At 43.0% G+C, this 17814-nt stretch overlaps 1 protein-coding gene across 1 annotated transcript in view; it reads left to right on the forward strand.

Annotated features, from left to right (window-relative positions):
* The window catches only part of LOC125229126 (histone acetyltransferase p300-like), a 28959-nt gene extending 15052 nt beyond the window's left edge, over positions 1 to 13907 (forward strand). Inside the window, exons 15-24 of the mRNA XM_048133905.1 lie at positions 339 to 496; positions 4404 to 4484; positions 4990 to 5308; positions 6086 to 6229; positions 7447 to 7920; positions 8923 to 9156; positions 9273 to 10067; positions 10635 to 10901; positions 12099 to 12356; positions 13107 to 13907. Of these exons, the coding sequence (XP_047989862.1) occupies positions 339 to 496; positions 4404 to 4484; positions 4990 to 5308; positions 6086 to 6229; positions 7447 to 7920; positions 8923 to 9156; positions 9273 to 10067; positions 10635 to 10901; positions 12099 to 12356; positions 13107 to 13613 (3237 nt within the window). The 3' untranslated portion in view covers positions 13614 to 13907. The remainder of the gene's footprint in view (positions 1 to 338; positions 497 to 4403; positions 4485 to 4989; positions 5309 to 6085; positions 6230 to 7446; positions 7921 to 8922; positions 9157 to 9272; positions 10068 to 10634; positions 10902 to 12098; positions 12357 to 13106) is intronic.
* The last annotated feature ends 3907 nt before the right edge of the window (positions 13908 to 17814 follow it).

Genomic DNA, 17814 nt, shown 5'->3' on the forward strand with positions numbered 1-17814 from the left:
CACAAACTTAAATAAAAATTGAATATCGTCAAGCTATCTAGCACAATTTTATTTGCGTTCTCGCACGCGAGTACATCTAGCGCGATTTCAAGTATGGACTCGCGCGAGATCGCAAGTTGTGCCTGGTATTTTAAAAACCTGACTAGAAATATATGACTGCGCGTCATATTGCGGAATTTCATTACAACTATTTTCTTCATACTATACTGAACTATCACCGCATACATCAGAATAACAGCGCCCTCCTGACAATAGTCACATATTTCTGGTCAAGCTTTACAGCCTTCCCGTCCCTATAGCATAAAACCGTTCTCACCACTAACCACATCTCTCTGTAGCTGTCAGAAGTGTTCGAGCAAGAGATAGACCCTGTGATGCAGAGCCTCGGCTACTGCTGCGGGCGGAAGTACACGTTCAACCCGCAGGTGCTGTGCTGCTACGGCAAGCAGCTCTGCACCATCCCTAGGGACGCTAAATACTTCAGCTACCAGAACAGGTATGTACCGCTAGTAAAAATGAACCCTTTGCAACATTCATTAAAAAAATATTGTTGAAATTTAAACTTTAATAGTTCTGAGTAGAGTTCAAAATCATATCGGCCATTAATGGCTTCGTATGTATTAAAGGGTTCAAACAGACATTACATATATGGAGGAAAAAGTGACCAAGACTGGCAACGAACCGGCGTAACCTGCAACGACGCCAGTTGCTTTTAAACCACTCGCCAATCGCAACAGCTCAGGTCGCATTTTTCCTTCATTTCATGTACCTAAGTTATTATGCCCTTATGGCTCTGAAAAATAAATGAAAATGATAAAATCTTACTATTCATTTGTCAACTTATGTTCTTGTAAATATTATTTGCAACTGTCTAAAATTATTTTGTTACAATTAGAAAATGTATTTATTTATTCCAACTGATTTTGTCCAAACGCTTATAGAAACATTGTTTAAAGTACTTAGGTTTGTTTAGCAATAAGTGGAACATTGAACCATCATACAAAATAATATTTTGTCGTAAAGTTTTATAAGCATTTGAACAAACATTTAAAATTTAAATTATTTGAGGCAATATACTTCGTTCTAATATCAACCTTGCTATTATTAGAATGATATCATAAACCAAAAAACAAAATTTTAATGTCATTCATCTCAAATAATTTCAATGATAAAATTCTAGTAGATGCTATAAAATCCGTTACCACGCTACATATACCATACTGCACATGTTTTCTTCATATTTCCTTTCACTGTGGGGTTTTATGTGTTACATAAATGTGTGTAGTCATTGTAACAAAGTTTACTTTCACCAATTTCACCCACAACCGTGCATTTGCTTACCATTTATTTACATAAGTTTGGGTTTTTCACTAACATTTCATTTAACATATGGAATCTGGCGTTATTTTGTGGAAACCTGTTGTGGTGGCCGTAATTTGCAGACAAGGGCGATGCGTCAAAATATTTAATTTTATGGATATTCTAAAATGTCGCATGTATGACAAACCCACTAACACAATTAAGCTAAAATATACCTCAATAGCTTTTGCCCGCGACTTCGCTCGCGTTTAAATTAAAAAATTTCCAAATGCTCCATACAATCTTCCACTCCACATTTTAGGGAAGTGGGGGATTAGGAAGAGACAAAACTGACCTATGTCACTTTCCATCCCTTCAACTATCTCCAGTTAAAGAAATCACGTCAATTCGTCGCTCTGTTTTGCCGTGAAAGACGGACAAACAAACAGACACACACAGTTTCCCATTTATTATATTTGTATGGATGAACACTCCAAAAGGTTCCTTGAAGAGGTTACTTCAGAAGTGCCATAATGGTTTTGTTAGGCGATACCTAAGAAGCCTAAAATCTTTATTGTTTCTAAAATGGTCAGGGACTGAAAGACCTTGTCCTAACTAGTCATAACATTTTCAGAAATACTATGCAAGTATGCGCATCACTCTTCCTTCCACAGTAAATCATGGCCAGATTGGTGAAAATAAACTGTATTACATCTTATGTTTTAATTCAATGTTATCTACATCATACTGCAAATAGATGTCGGTGCTTTCTACTCATGTTATCCCCTGTTTAATTTGCTATAAAGCACATTTTCTTTTTCCCTACCTTCTGCACCTTAAGTTTGTCAAAACTTACGTTTTATGTAGGTTGATTATTTTTCTATTGTATCAACTAATTTATATTTTGAAGATAATTATTACAACCAGGGTATTGAATTTCCCATTTTGTAATAACCGAAGCCAAAGAGTTTTAGATTAAGATAATTTAATACCCGTATCGCATACTGGAATATTTTGATTAAAAGGTTCTATAGACATGGGACGCCACAAAAACAAAAAGTCCTTTATTTTAAATAAACTTGTATCAAATTTTTATTGTAAATTTTCTGAAATATAATTTTATCGAAATCAGTGTATCAGTAGTACAATATAAATCAAACCAATGGTCCAATGTTGATAACTGCCACTGAATACTGGAATTTCCATCTTAGGTGTTGACTTTTCTCTGTGAGAGACCGACCACATTTTGGTGTTTATTTCTTTCTTGACTTTGTTAAACTGCATCTCATAAGTGTTGTAATTCATCTCATACGTGAGATTTCTTGATTCTAAAATGCTGTCAAGTTCCCAGTGCAGGGTATCTATGGCGGTCCACCGTGCTTGTAGAGTCTTGAGAGCATCCTCAAATTCCCATTTTTCGTTAAGATGCTCTAAGACAGTGTTTGATACAGTTCTGACGAATGCTCTAAAATTGCTGGCTTGCTTACGCAACATCTCATCAGTTTTGCTAAGAGACCCACGAGATGTTGTATCTGTTGCTTCTGTATTGATAGGAGCGGGGTCACTATTGTGAGTAGACCCCGTCTGCAATGTAGTTGGTACCTGGAGCTGCTCCGCCATCGGCGGGCGGGGTTGTTCCGCCCTGTCTCGATGACTTGGTTGGGGTGATGGTTCCCTCTTTGATGTAGATGCTTCTGATAATGGTGATATATCTGCTAACTTACGTTCCTGCTTCAAGAAGGTACATACGTACTGCCTTGTGGTTTTGTAAAATTGCTCCGCGGTTTCAAATTGATTGTCGTAAAAGTAAGGATGCTCGACATCCTCCCCTTCACAAAGTTTCTTGTGGTTTGCTTGAAAATCCTCCCAATACCGGTCAAGAATTTGTAACCTTCTCGGGATCCTGTCAGGAGTCTTGCGATCATGTCCATCCTTTTTAAAATTTTCAAGAAACTTGCTCATGCTTTCCATAAGCTCTGATTGGGTTTCCAACATTTCCTGTGTAGATCCCATTTTGCTATGATATGCTTACTGCTTTTGATATGCTGTGATATGCTGATTATGATGTAAACTGCTAAATAAGTGCAGCTGCTGGTGCTGCTAAATTTTAGCTGTATACTGCTGTAAAGGTCTGATATTCTGCTCTATGATGCAGCTGCTGGTGCTGCTATGCTGGTCAAACAGTGTTCCCTTATGCCCGGTGTAGCGTAGACGCCTTCTCAATCCGACTGGTGAGACCCGCTTGTGGGAGGCCAGCCAAACCGATTCGATACTACACGTTAGGCACTCGAAAAACACTATAAAGACTCGAAGGACCAAATTGATGTATGGGCTGCTAGTGCTCCGTACACCAGTTATATTCTGTTGGTTGCTTGATGTAATGATAACACTCACTATTGCCGAAACACTTTATTGTCACTAAAATACCTTAAGTATAAAAGCGCGAAATAATGAATGAAAATGCTAATGAGAACACGCGTGATGGGCGGTAATTATGCACGTGAACTGACTCGTATTCTAATGCTTTACGCAATTGTAAGTAATTTCGCTGAGATGGCAATGTGCGGTATGTGGACCGTACAAATAGGATCTTACGCCTTTTATGTCACAAACATATTTACATTAAAACACGCCTGTTTTTCATTATACATGCAATGCGTGAATATGTTTGTGCTTATACCTTTCCGTTGAATATCTGAATACAAGAGATGAGTTTTCGTTAAAATTATGGCCTTAAAATTTATTAACTTGGGGGGGTACCTCATAAGAGTCATAAGCATTTTAAAGAATTAGAACTATACGCAGTCGTATAGTTGCCGAAATACGTATAAACTGAGTTGAAAAAAGGTCCCCAAAACCTGTACTACGCCAATGTGGCTACACTAACACTAATAAATCAAAATCACCCATGAATCATATCTCCTGTGTTCAGACTATGGCCCTCCACTGTGTACCTATCTTCCTGCTGTGTAAAATCTAACCCGTTTTGTTCATTGCTTACTAATTTTTTGTTTCGCTCCTTCACGCCTCCTTCCACGCACACGCACACGCTTCACTTCGAATGTCGAATGTAGTCTAAAAGCGTATGGGGTTGTGTCCGATAGATACACCTTCTGCCAGAAATGCTTCAACGACATCCAGGGCGACACCGTCACGCTCGGCGACGATCCTATGCAGACGCAAACGTGAGTATACTTATATTTTTTATTATGATTTTTTAAGCGAGTCCCTTTCTGAATAATTAAAGGGCGTTATTACTTTTAGTTAAGGTTTAAGGTAATACTTATCAAGCGAAATATGGTTATATTCAAATCTTATTTTGTTATTCCTTTTACCGCCGTATTGCGATAAATAAAACAAAAAAATATCCAGCTCATTTCTGACAGCCCAGTCTGATAAATAATACAAATCTTCGTATAACTTCATGCTACCGTCGCAGACAAGAAATGCTCTTCAAAATTCTAAGTGTTAGAGGTTAAAGATAAAAGAACCACGGTAAAAAGTTCGTCTATGTTTTTTCCTAGAAAACTATAGTTTTACAAAAGTAAAATTGTTTGGCCACAGTTCTTGCAGGGTAAAGTTTTCACTTTAGACATATTTCGTTGAATTTTTCACAACATAAATATTCAGGTTTAAATGAATCGAATTACTTTAGATAATCATCCATCTAACCGCTTAAAAACATTTCAGCGCGATCAAGAAGGACCAGTTCAAAGAGATGAAGAACGACCACCTAGAACAAGAGCCATTCGTCGTGTGCATGGACTGCGGTCGCAAGCAGCACCAGATCTGCGTGCTGCACCACGACTCCATCTGGCCCCAGGGCTTCTGCTGTGATAACTGCCTCAAGAAGAAGGGGGCGAAGAGAAAAGATAACAAGTTCTGCGCGAAGAGGCTGCCCTCGTCCAAGCTCGGACAGTATATAGAGACTAGAGTCAACAACTTCCTTAAGAAGAAAGAGGCTGGGTCCGGCGAGGTGCATATCAGGGTGGTCGCGTCCTCGGATAAGGTGAGGTCACTTTTTAAATTATTTTACTGAATAAGGCATTCGTCTCATCGCTCGCTTTTTATTTACACGGGAGCGATTATATTTTGTTCGTTTTTATCGCTGATAGCTCATTGCTTATTCGTTTTTTATGGGACGAGTACCTAAAGCTACTTTTTCGGCTGAGAAAATCATTACTGCTAAGCAAAATATTTCGTTCTCGCGCGCCAATCCATACATCTAGCACGGCTATAAGTATGGACTTTTGAGCGAGTGCGCAAGATTTCGTAAAATTTCTTTCATGGTCTTGTTGGAATTGCCGTCATTTTAACGGTTGATGTTCAACACAACTAATATATCAAACGCGGATACTAAAGTTGGGCGCATACTTTAGCTAAAGTGGATGATATTTTTACTCCTCTTGCTGAACAAATTTGGACTTTATCAGTAAATAAGACTGTTCATAATAGTTCAGATAAAAGACTCTTAAAAAGGGTATAAAGTCCATGAGATTACGACCTGGCTATGCCATGGGCTATAATAATGGCATATGTGTTATGTTTGTTGCGTCGTTAATTTCGTGACCAAAAGAACAAAGATGCGGTGCTTTAGTCAAACTTTTTTCGATCTCTATATAGCTCGCGCGTAGACTGTAGATAAATAACAGAACAGACCTTGGTTAGAACCATTAGATAGTTTTTAGTATTAGGTGACGTTTTTTGACCTGTCCTAATATTTTCTCTTAGTCCCATTTGTATTATGAGTAATTGAGTATTACATTATAATTGTAACATTGTGCAGATGGTGGAAGTGAAGCCGGGCATGCGCTCGCGGTTCGTGGACTCGGGCGAGCTGTGCGCGGAGTTCCCGTACCGGGCTAAAGCATTGTTCGCATTTGAGGAGGTCGACGGCGTCGACGTCTGTTTCTTTGGCATGCATGTCCAGGTAGTTATAATCTTAAATCGGTGTTATTATTTCCAAAGATATTGCTGTTTCTTTTATTTTCGAAATTCTAGTTGATTACTATCATCTTGGTCCACACAGATTACTGGCAATTACATAGGCTTTAGGTATCTTATCAATTGTCAGTCATACAAACTGGTCTGGCACAAAAGTCGATAGTTTGTTACAAAAAATATATGAAAAGCAGCCCTTATTGCCTGAAATACGGTAGTGACATTGGCAACTAACATTCGCTTTGTAGTAATAGGAACTGCACTGTCGTATTTTTGCCACCTTCACTGCCATCACTGAGCCAGAAGAGCGAACTTTTGCCAATTCAATCTTTAATAAAAAGAACAGCCAGTATTAAAACAGTACCAAGTAGCTTAGTGTGTACCTACAGATGTGACGTGCTTGTCTGAGGCAGCGTTCCCACTTATGCGTCGCGTGTCTCGGGGCGCGCAAAGGGCGTCCGCGCCACGCCACCTGAGTGTAATTCAAAAAGCGTCTCCTCAGTACATTTTGTATAGGAAGGACGTAAGGCGCGCCGCCAAGCGGCGCGGCGCGCGCCCCGCCGCCGCCACGCCACCTGGGGCGCGTCTTACGTCTTTCCTATACAAAATGTACTGAGGAGGCGTTTTTTGAATTACACTTAAGCGGCGTGGCGCGGACGCCCCTTGCGCGCCCCGAGACACGCGACGCATAAGTGGGAACGCTGCCTGAGATAAGTTCGCTGATTTCATTTAAACCGCGGACTGGGGCCTGTTTCTCGAAAGGTACAAGCCTTGTATTACAAGTGCGCGAACTGTCAAATCCTATGGGTTGTCATGGAGACACACTTGTAATACAAGGCTTGTACCTTTTGAGAAACGGGCCACTGGACGTCTCGGTGTGGTTCGCGACCGCGGCTGTCGTTACAAACAAGTACATTCAAGTCTATACGCTTTGTTTGTGCCGCTCGTTGCCGCGACATGATTAAAATGCATAGACTGTTACCTGTTTTGGACGACCGCGGCGGCCGTTTGGCTTGCCCTACGTTATTTTGCGTTTTCAACAGATTAGGACACCATGACATAACAGTTAGGAATATTGGCTCTCTGCGTTTGAACAATTTTGTAATTTTTATTGACTTCTAGCCTAATTGGCATGACATCACGCGAAAACTGGTCCCTTATACAAACCGATATTGGCATCGTTCACTAAATGAAACTTGTTTCCAGGAATACGGGAGCGAAAGTCCATCACCAAACACGAGGCGTGTTTACATAGCATATCTAGACTCGGTACACTTCTTCAACCCGCAGCAATACCGGACGGCGGTGTACCACGAGATACTATTAGGTTACCTAGACTACGCCAAGCAACTGGGCTACACCATGGCCCACATCTGGGCCTGTCCGCCCTCGGAGGGCGACGACTACATTTTCCATTGCCATCCGCCTGAACAGAAAATACCCAAACCCAAAAGACTACAGGAGTGGTACAAGAAAATGTTAGACAAGGGTATTATAGAAAGGATAATTTTAGACTACAAGGATATTCTTAAGCAAGCTATGGAGGACAACATCTCGTCGGCGGCGGAACTGCCGTATTTCGAGGGGGATTTCTGGCCCAACGTGCTTGAGGAGTCCATCAAGGAGCTCGACCAGGAGGAGGAGGAGAAGAGAAAACAGGCTGAAGCCGCTGAGGCAGTGGTGAGTGCTACATCTCTTAACACTATTCATTGATCAGATCTCTTCACTATTGGTCCATCAATAAGGTTAAAGCTTGGGATAGACTAGGCGTAAGTTCCACGACACTTCTCATCACATTGCTCATGTTAAAGTCATTTCATTAGCGAAGCTCCATCCACTTAAGAAAGATAGTACATGATCTTATCATATAGGGTCATAGGTCTGTATGTCGTCCCTTTTCTCCAACGCGAAGAAAAAGGACGGCATCTTATCTATGCTGTGATCATATTTCTATGATAGTGTAATATCGGCCTTAACAAGCGATGCGTGTCGTAAAATATCTGTTACCTATTCTAACCCTACCTCTAATCATAAGGTATACATTTTTAATATGTTTTGGTAAATAACCATTAAGTATTTTGCGATTAGAATTTCAATAAAAATAGCCTCGAGGTACCTACGTACATACACACACAGACCACCCACGAAGGATAGGTATGTGCATACCTATTATACTTGCATCGTGAGCTCACCTTGGCCTACATTAAAATATAATAATTCATTATCCATTTCTCGGAACCTTGTATTCGCCTACCTTTGTAATCCGATATATCTGTAACTTGTATTATATTGATTTAATATACTCTTTCTATTCTCTATGTCATCACAGTTCACCTCACACGAACAAAGACATTGTGTACTATATAAAGGAAACTCTTTTCCTTCAATAGATTCATTCTATACTGGACACTTGGACAGTCTCATCTTTCACGTACTCTCCCGTAAAACCTCCAACGCCATACACTTCAGTCTAAATAAAATCAAGTAAATACACGCGATGCTAACCTGACGACCTTAAATTTTATTTTACACCAAATCTCCTAAATTCTTTCTGTAAAAAGAACTTCTAAATCACAAAACCCTTACAAAATGCACCTAAAATATTAATCACTAACGACTAACACCATACTTCACCGCTCTGTACATAGCATTGCACTCCCTAACAACTAAATTAATTTGTAGATATTCCAGTCGTCGGAGGACAACGAGGCAGGTCCCGACGGCAAGAAGAAGGGCCAGAAGAAAGCGAAGAAGTCGAACAAATCGAAGGCGGCGCAGAGGAAGAACAGCAAGAAGCAGAGCGACCAGCAGCAGGGCAGCGACCTCAGCGCGAAGATATTCGCGACCATGGAGAAACACAAGGAGGTGTTCTTCGTCATTAGGCTACATTCCGCGCAATCTGCTGCCAGCTTAGCGGTAAGTGTTCCATATTATGAGATAATTTAATCCAAGTTATCCAGACAATGTTTAATGTGAAGTTTTTTTGTATGTGTCACAAGCTATGAGGCCTAAATGTGGTTGTTTGTTTCCAGCCGATCGGTGACCCCGACCCGCTCGTGAACTGCGATCTCATGGACGGGCGCGACGCATTCCTGACGATGGCGCGCGACCGCCACTACGAGTTCTCGTCGACGCGGCGCGCGCGCTTCTCCACGCTCTGCATGCTCTACGAGCTGCACAACCAGGGCCAGGACAAGTTCGTCTACACGTGCAACTCGTGCAAGTCGCACGTCGAGACGCGCTACCACTGCACCGTCTGCGACGACTTCGACCTCTGCGTGCCCTGCCACGAGAAGGAGGGCCACCCGCACCGCATGGAGAAGCTCGGCCTCGACATCGACGTCGGCTCCTCGCCGGGCGACATGAAGCAGGCCAACCCGCAGGAGGCGCGCAAGCTCTCCATCCAGCGCTGCATCCAGTCGCTGGTGCACGCGTGCCAGTGCCGCGACGCCAACTGCCGCCTGCCCTCGTGCCAGAAGATGAAGCGCGTCGTCGCGCACACCAAGATCTGCAAGCGCAAGACGAAGGGCGACTGCCCGATCTGCAAGCAGCTTATCGCGCTGTGCTGCTACCACGCGAAACACTGCCAGGAGACCAAGTGCTCGGTGCCGTTCTGCTCGAGCATCAAGCAGAAGCTGAAGCAGCAGCAGGTGCAGCAGCGCGTGCAGCAGCAGCAGCTGCTGCGGCGGCGCATGGCGGCCATGAACACGCGCGGCATGCCCGCGGCCGGGCCCAGCCCGCCGCCGCAGCCGCAGCTCGGCTCGCCGCCGCCCTCCAAGCCCGCGCCGCACGCGCTGCCCCACAACGTGCAGAAGGCGCTCCAGCAGGTACGTCACTTATTCTTTATACTATCTGTTATTTATGTACCTATTTATTCACGTTTTTTTCCTGATGATAAAGCTTTAAGCTGGAATTGCTGGAAATAAATTATCAAATGATAAGTGTGCACACTGTACAGTCTTACCCCCTTATATTCATAAACGTACTCTAAAGTTATCAAGCCGATAAAGTTCGTTTGTCCCTTTCCGACGTATTGGTGTGATAGAAAAGGACAAACGAACTTTATCGGCTTGATAATGATAACTTTAGAGTACGTTTATGAATATTAATCGTTAGGTATATGCATTTAAGGATTAAGCATTTTGCTCTTCCCACGAGTTCTTTTGTAGATTCTTACTTAGCTCCACATGCTTGGTATTTGTGACAAACACCACGGAACACAAACGGCAAGATCGGGCTTAGCGAACGTGCCAGTTTGTCACGAATCACTGAATCACGTTTGATCACTGGCAAACTGCAAAACATGATCGTGTTTGTCGCGTATCGTTCATCACTCGTGTGGAGCCGCCATTAGAGTTACAGCGACCGCGACTACATAGTGTCGTACCCGGCAGGTGCAGGAAGAGGCGGCGCGGCAGCAGGCGCCGTCGTACGGCAAGCAGGCGGCGCACGGCGCGGCGCGGGGAGGAGGCGGCGCGGGCGCGGGGGGCGGCGCGAGCGCGGAGTGGGCGGCGCGCTACCGCGCCGGCGCGCCGCCCCCGCTGCACCACCCGCTGCACCCGCGCCACCACCACCCCGCCGTGCACCACCACCCCGCCGCGCTGCAGCAGCACAACCCGCACCTCGCCTCGCTGCCGCTGCAGCACCACACGCCGCTGCAGGTAACCATATCCACCCAAACTTTCAACGTTAGCATTCCTATATAAGATATATTCAAATTAGATTACATTTTCGCGAAATGCAATTTGTCTTCACAGAATCATATTGTAAGCTGAGCTAATTGGAATAGATTTTCATTTTTGGGAAAACCGTGTAGAGCTTGTATGTATAGAATATGTTAATTATTCAAATTTACAATGCTCGTCACATTGCACGATGTTGTAATAATTGAGAAAAAATATTAGTATAATGGCCGCTGTACACATATGGCCAACGGTTCCACCAACCCTTTGTGAAACCCCTTGGCCAAGATAAGAGCCGCTGTTTACACATTGGCGAACCAATCACTTGGCATTGGCTCTTCATGAAAGATGGACGTGGAATGGAAAAGGCTAGGAAATTCTAGGTCTTTTACGTTGTCAGCAAAATTTGATTAAAAAATAATAACCCCGTAGTAAAATTAAATTAATTGATATATTAACAATTTTTTGAATATTCTGATAAGAACATTTATCTTTTTTAGGAAATACATTAAACATTTGCAAGGTTATTTTATTTCCTAAAATCTACACTATTATTGCCATTATTGGCATAGATAAACTTATTATTTTCGTAAATATTTCACTACTGTCCTCTCTGACGGCTGACGACCAACTGAATGAAGCGCCAACGTGTAAACGCAGTTGGCCATTGGCGCCAAGATCCTTTGATGTGTGGACAAAAAACCGACACCAATCGGTTGACCGGCAAGCGCAAGCGCCAACTGCCAACTTACGGCCAAGTAGCCCTCTACACACTTGGCCAAGGGGGTTGGTGGAACCGTTGGCCATATGTGTACAGCGGCCATTAATTACAATTGATCCCTGAATAGGCACATCATCACACACGTCATTGGCCACTGCATCCCTGACGGATGATATTTTTGATGGATGAATAGACAATAACTTTACAAAATCAACTTTATACAAGACAGATATTAGCCCGTATTTTCAAATACTAATCTTACTTACTTTTATTCATATTGAGCCAAAATACCTCTACCAATCAATAGCAACTAAATAATTCTCTCCTTGAATAGAAGTTTCTGACATAATTCACTGAATTTACGATTTACAGCATATCAAAAAAAATTGTCTTCAAGTATTCCTTTACAACATTCCTCGCCGTACTTTAACTAACAAGAGCATTGCCATTTTCAGCAACAAACGCAACAGCAGCAACAACAGCAAGCGCAGCAACAACAAGTCCAACAGCAGCAACAGGTCCAAGTGCAGCAAGCGCAGGCGACGCGCGTGGGCGGCGTGGCGGCGGGCGCGGCGCCGCCGATGCACCAGAAGGCGCTGCAGCAGCTCATGGCCACGCTGCGCTCGCCCACCAGCCACAACCAGCAGCAGGAGATCCTGCAGATACTCAAGTCCAACCCGCCACTCATGGCCGCCTTCATCAAACAGCGACAGGTGGGTCTATACTACTTGTCATTCTTTGCCATGGAATGGTTTCAGTCTCCTTGGTTAATCTGCACATGTTTTGGTATGGTTCCAGTCTTCTTGGTTTTTCATTTTTCACTATCGAGGAAACCAATCAGTGTTTTTCGTAGTTTCGAATGTAGCGTGATGATGACGTCACAAACTTTCCTCTTTATCTAGACAAGGCAGGGGTACAGCAACGTTATAAAGGGGCGCGGAACCGTAAAATAAGTGCACACATTACCTTATTAATTGTAAGAGGAGGGGGGCGTGACATTTCTTTTTTGACGACAGAGAGGCGAAAAGTTTGGGAATCCCTGATTTAAGGGTTTCTAGTATCTGGGCCATTTTTTTTTTTAAGTTTGCCTCCCTCCCACTTTTTTCTAATTTGGATTTTTTTATGTGATATCCATTCAGATTCGCAAGGTCTTTTTCCATTTTTTCATATATTTTGTATGGCGGTAACAAAATGGAAGGTTTGAAAAATGTATGGAAGTCTTGGGACATTTTTTCTCCTATTAGGATCGAAAAGACCTCGTGATTCTGAGTATGATTTGCGTAAAAAATACACATGTTACAAAAAAGTGGGGTGGACAACTTTAAAAAAAACGGCCCATCTATGCATGTAAACGCATCTAAGGGACCATCCACACTCATAAGACGCATGTCCGTTCCGCGCCGCGAGACACGCGACGCCTAAGTGGGGACGCTGCCTAACAATATCTCGTTATCTCATTTCAGAACGCCCAGAACCAACAAGCGGCCGGCAACGTGGGCGGCGTGGGCAACGTGAGCGGCGTCGGCGTCGGCGTGGGCGGCAGCGTCGGCGGCGTGGGGTCGCTCGGCGTGGGCGCGCAGCAGCCGCTGCAGCACATGATGCAGCAGCCGCGCATGCAGCCCATGCACCAGATGCTGCCGCAGCAGACGCAGGTGGGCGTGGGCGTGGGCATGGGCCCGGCCGCCATGCCGCACGGCGCGGGCTGGCTGCGCGCGGGGGTGGCGGCGCCGGGAGCCGTGGCCGGCGCCGGGGCCGGGCCCGGGCCGCGGCCGTACGGCGTGCGGCACGGCGCGCGGTACTTCAGCCCGGGCGCGCTGCCGCGCTCGCCGCCCGCGTCGTCGCCGCGGCCGGCGGGCGAGCTGCTGCTGCTGCGACAGTCGCCGGCGCCGCCGCAGCCGCACCCGCCGGACGACCAGCTGCCGCCGATGACGCCGCAGGACCAGCTGACCAAGTTCGTGGAACAGTTGTAGTGTACATAGTGCCCGGCCCCGGCCCCGCGCCCTGTAAATATAGACCGCCCGGCGCCCGAGCCCGAGCCCGAGCCCGACCCGCCCTATTTATTTACGATGAAATTATCGTTAGCGACGACTAAATTAAGTATTATGAACGAATCGAGCGCTCAATGTACAAATTGTAAATATGAGAGGAGTACACGTGTCCGCTTCTAATTAATGTAAGTTGTTCGTAGTGTAGGTACATTATGATACTTATTCTGTTTATTGTAATTAAATCATTTTATAATATAATTATGTGATCATTATAAATTGTTGTTTCTCTCGCTTACTTTCCCACTCTTCCTGATTTTATATTTCCCTACTCTGTATAAGAAATAAACCCCTATGCTCTATGGGAAACCGTTAAATTAATATACAGAGTTATTTTAGTAAGTCTCTCAAAAGAAAATACATCATACATTAAAGGCTTGGCCAAACAGGCACAACAGTAGCATATGCTAACAGGTTAGCGACGTCAAACAAACTGCGTCCCGCAGCCCGCGGTCCCTTGCGACCACGCGGCGCGGACGCCGCGGCACGCTGCGCCGCGCTCACTCGCACAGTCACGGAATGAGCGACCCTCCGCCGGCGCATGGTGTGAGCGAGTCGCGCCTGCATTGCGCCGCGATGAGGGCGTGTTGAGAGCACGAGGCCGGCGTGATCCGCGCGCGCGTCGCGCCGTGTGTTTGGCCAAGCCTTAAGCGCAACTTCAAGTATGAACTCGCGGGCGAGAGAGACCGCCTGGTACATTAGTGCATTTTCTTGTCAAATCTTCAAGAGCCATATAATATATTTATGTACTGTCACGGACTTTATCCTGGACACGTCAAAGCTTAACTATGAAATAAATAAGTGAAATAACAAAGTACCATATGTACTGAAAAATATTAAACCTTAAAGAATTATGCAAATAAAAGTCCCTTGGATTGAATCCTCAGCAGAAAAGGCCCAAAGACATAGAACTGCGAAATAAAACATCAAATAAACTAACAAGTGTCTCACGTTAAAAAACAACGATAAAAGGTGTAATGTGTTATTGTGCGAATCTTGTTTTGATTCACAGAATGTAGTCTGGCAAAAAAGAAAGAAAATAAAAAAAAACTTTCAAATATGTACACACATAGAAAACGGGACGACATTACTATGTTACCACTTTTTCATTATTTCTCTAATAGGCTAATGTTTATTTCATTTCATAAGTGACCGGCCACATCTAAGAGACGCATGTCCTGAGGTGCGGAACGGACGTTGACCGGACCGGACCGTTGCGCGCCGCAAGACATGCGTCTTATGAGTGTGGATGGTAGCTAAGACTGCGGCGTCCATCCAACGGCACCCGCATTGAAGGATTTTATTTTGTAAAAAACTAAATTAATTTATTTATTAATCACAATTGTCTTACTAATTCCACAACTATTGCTCTTTGTCACATAGTTTAGAAACGATATAAGTTTACGAAAACGAACGATAAGCAAAATAAACGCGTACAACAATTAATATACATAAAAGTAATGGGATATTAGGGGCCGTCCACATATAACGTCACGCAAGATTTTGATTTTTTAAATACCTCCCCCCTCCCTATGTCACACGCTTTTTTCCCCTTACGCCGTTACGTAACATGTGGATGACCCCTTAGGGACAGGGGATGTTCACTTAACTAGGTTTTGTAGATATTTCACGAGGACGCGGGCTTTGGCTCGAATTGCCATGATTACGCAAAATCCGTCGTCGTGAATGACCCCATAATATACCGCAAATAAAACTTTATTTTCAGGTAATAAATAATTTAATATGTTCAAAAGTTCACCTCAACCTACATAGCGCCACCATAAACCACCTTGAGCCTTAATTTATTTTTCCCCTCACTAGCTCGGAAACACGTGTTTTGTCCTTTAATACCAGCGGGTAAAAACGTATTTTATCCACTAGTGGGTAAAGTAATTTGACCTTGAATAAAGTCAAATTAATTGCTTTAAAATTGATAAAAGTAGGTGAATCTAGTAATAAAGATGATTTACCACCTGTGGAACTACTGGAAGCAGTGATAAACGCATTTTTTGCGTTGTAGTTTCCTCGCTATAGTGAGGGGAAAAGTTTTGTGTTACACTCGGGTGCAAATGTATTTTACTTCTCGTGTGTTAAAAAACTCGCAAGTTCAGGATTCTATTCTCGAACCACTCGCTTCGCTCGTGGTTCAACTATAGAATCCTTTCACTTGCTCGTTTTTCAATTCCACACTCGGCGTTAAAATACAACTTTGCCCCCTTGTATAACAAATAACTATTTCTCATATTCAGTTCAGAATAAGGTTTTGATCATAATGCATCAAAATTAAATTCATAAAAGTATTAAGTGATATTATAAAATACACATTTGCAAAGTAGATTTATCCAAGTGGGGTATTCCGATAATAAAATTTAAAGATATATAGGGCCTGTCCAGACTGGATGATCAATTTGATCAGGAAAACAAATTAGCATCAATGCAAAATCTTAACACGTTCCCTGTCCAGATCCCCTATATAAAGGTCGCGGCAAGTCTTACCTAAACAATGGAAAGAGCCATTTAATTTGTCATCTGATTCAATAGATTGGGAGAAAATTGTCCCGTCTGGGCTGGCCTTTACAAATCCAAATCTATTATTCTATGTTATAAAATAAATAGTCAATAACAAATAAAGAAATTCCTAGGTATTTAAAAGTGAAACCAAAGTCACCTTTCTCCATTCCTACCGAGATAAGTTGTAAGTCATTTTACTAGCCCGCCGGTTCAAGTGTTATTTAAACGTCTAACTTCTATAAATCATCACTTACCATCAGGTGTGATCGTGGTCAAACGTCTACCTATTCATACAAAAAAAAAAAAGAGTAACGCCGTGTCTTGCGTGGGCGACGGTCGCGCGACCGTCGCCGTCGCGTCTCATACTTCCATATCGATAAGGTTTGATTTCGTATGCGTCGCATCGCCGTCGCGCGACCGTCGCCCACGCAAGCCACGGCGTAAGCGATCAGCGATATTACCCAAAAACCAACAAAAGATAGTCTCGCCCGTGTAAATGAAATGAAATGATTTACAGACAATTAGTTCTATGGTCCCACACTAGGCGAAGCCTGTCCCGTGGAAACCAAGCAATTACGGATTAACAGGCCATGCGGCTTAGGTTTGAAACAATGCAAATAAAAGAAAGAGCTGTGGGCTATTTCACCACAGTGACATTGACACTTGACACTGACAATTCTGTGCCTATTCCTGGGTCTATAAGTAACATTGTTACTCAGCGTCAATATTTTCTTGTTTAACAGTCAATGAACGGCGAAGAGTCACTGTCGGGCTACAGTAGGCTAGTTTCCTATGCTTAAAATAAAATATTTTATGCAGTGTATTAAATAAAGCACTACATAATTAGAACAAAAATATAGACAGTAGTTATGTTTAAACATAATTTCTATTTAATAAGTCAAAGAGAAAGATATAAAGTAAATGAATTGACCGTGACGTCACTCCTCGGTATTTCATAGTAATTCCATATTAGCAAATCGTTTTAACAGTTCATAAAAAGAAGCTGTTTTGACTAGTAGGAAACTAGCCTATTGTCACTATTGTGTAATAAGCAGAGATCGGACGGATTTGCGACATTCTTAGTGACTTACGTCATTTTATTTTATTTTATTTTATTTTATTTTATTTATTTTAGGGATACCCCCCCCCCCCCCCCTTCCTTCCCCCTTTCTTCTCGTGGGTGTCGTAGAAGGCGACTGTGGGATATGGGTTAAATTGTGGCGTGGGCGAGAGGCTGGCAACCTGTCACTGCAATGTTACAATTTCGTTTTCTGTCAAACCCTTATTTGCCAAGAGTGGCACTGAAACTTGAGTAGTTTCATGTGCTCTGCCTACCCCTTCATGGGATACAGGCGTGATTGTATGATGATGATGATGATGATTTTAGGGATAACAAACAACTATACAATATATAATTACATGTATAAGTACAATAAAAAGAACTTAAAGTATAGCCAACGACATTATCCACGAATTACTACAACAGAAACTATGGTTGGCTTAATAGATAGGAGACAGTTAAGTTTTTGATACATTATTAAAACAACAATATATATCTTAACATGAAAAGAAAGAGGAAGAAAAAAAAAATGCAACATAGAATAGGAATGTGTGT

The sequence above is a fragment of the Leguminivora glycinivorella genome, chromosome 8, assembly GCF_023078275.1.
Source record: "Leguminivora glycinivorella isolate SPB_JAAS2020 chromosome 8, LegGlyc_1.1, whole genome shotgun sequence".
NCBI lineage: Eukaryota > Metazoa > Arthropoda > Insecta > Lepidoptera > Tortricidae > Leguminivora > Leguminivora glycinivorella.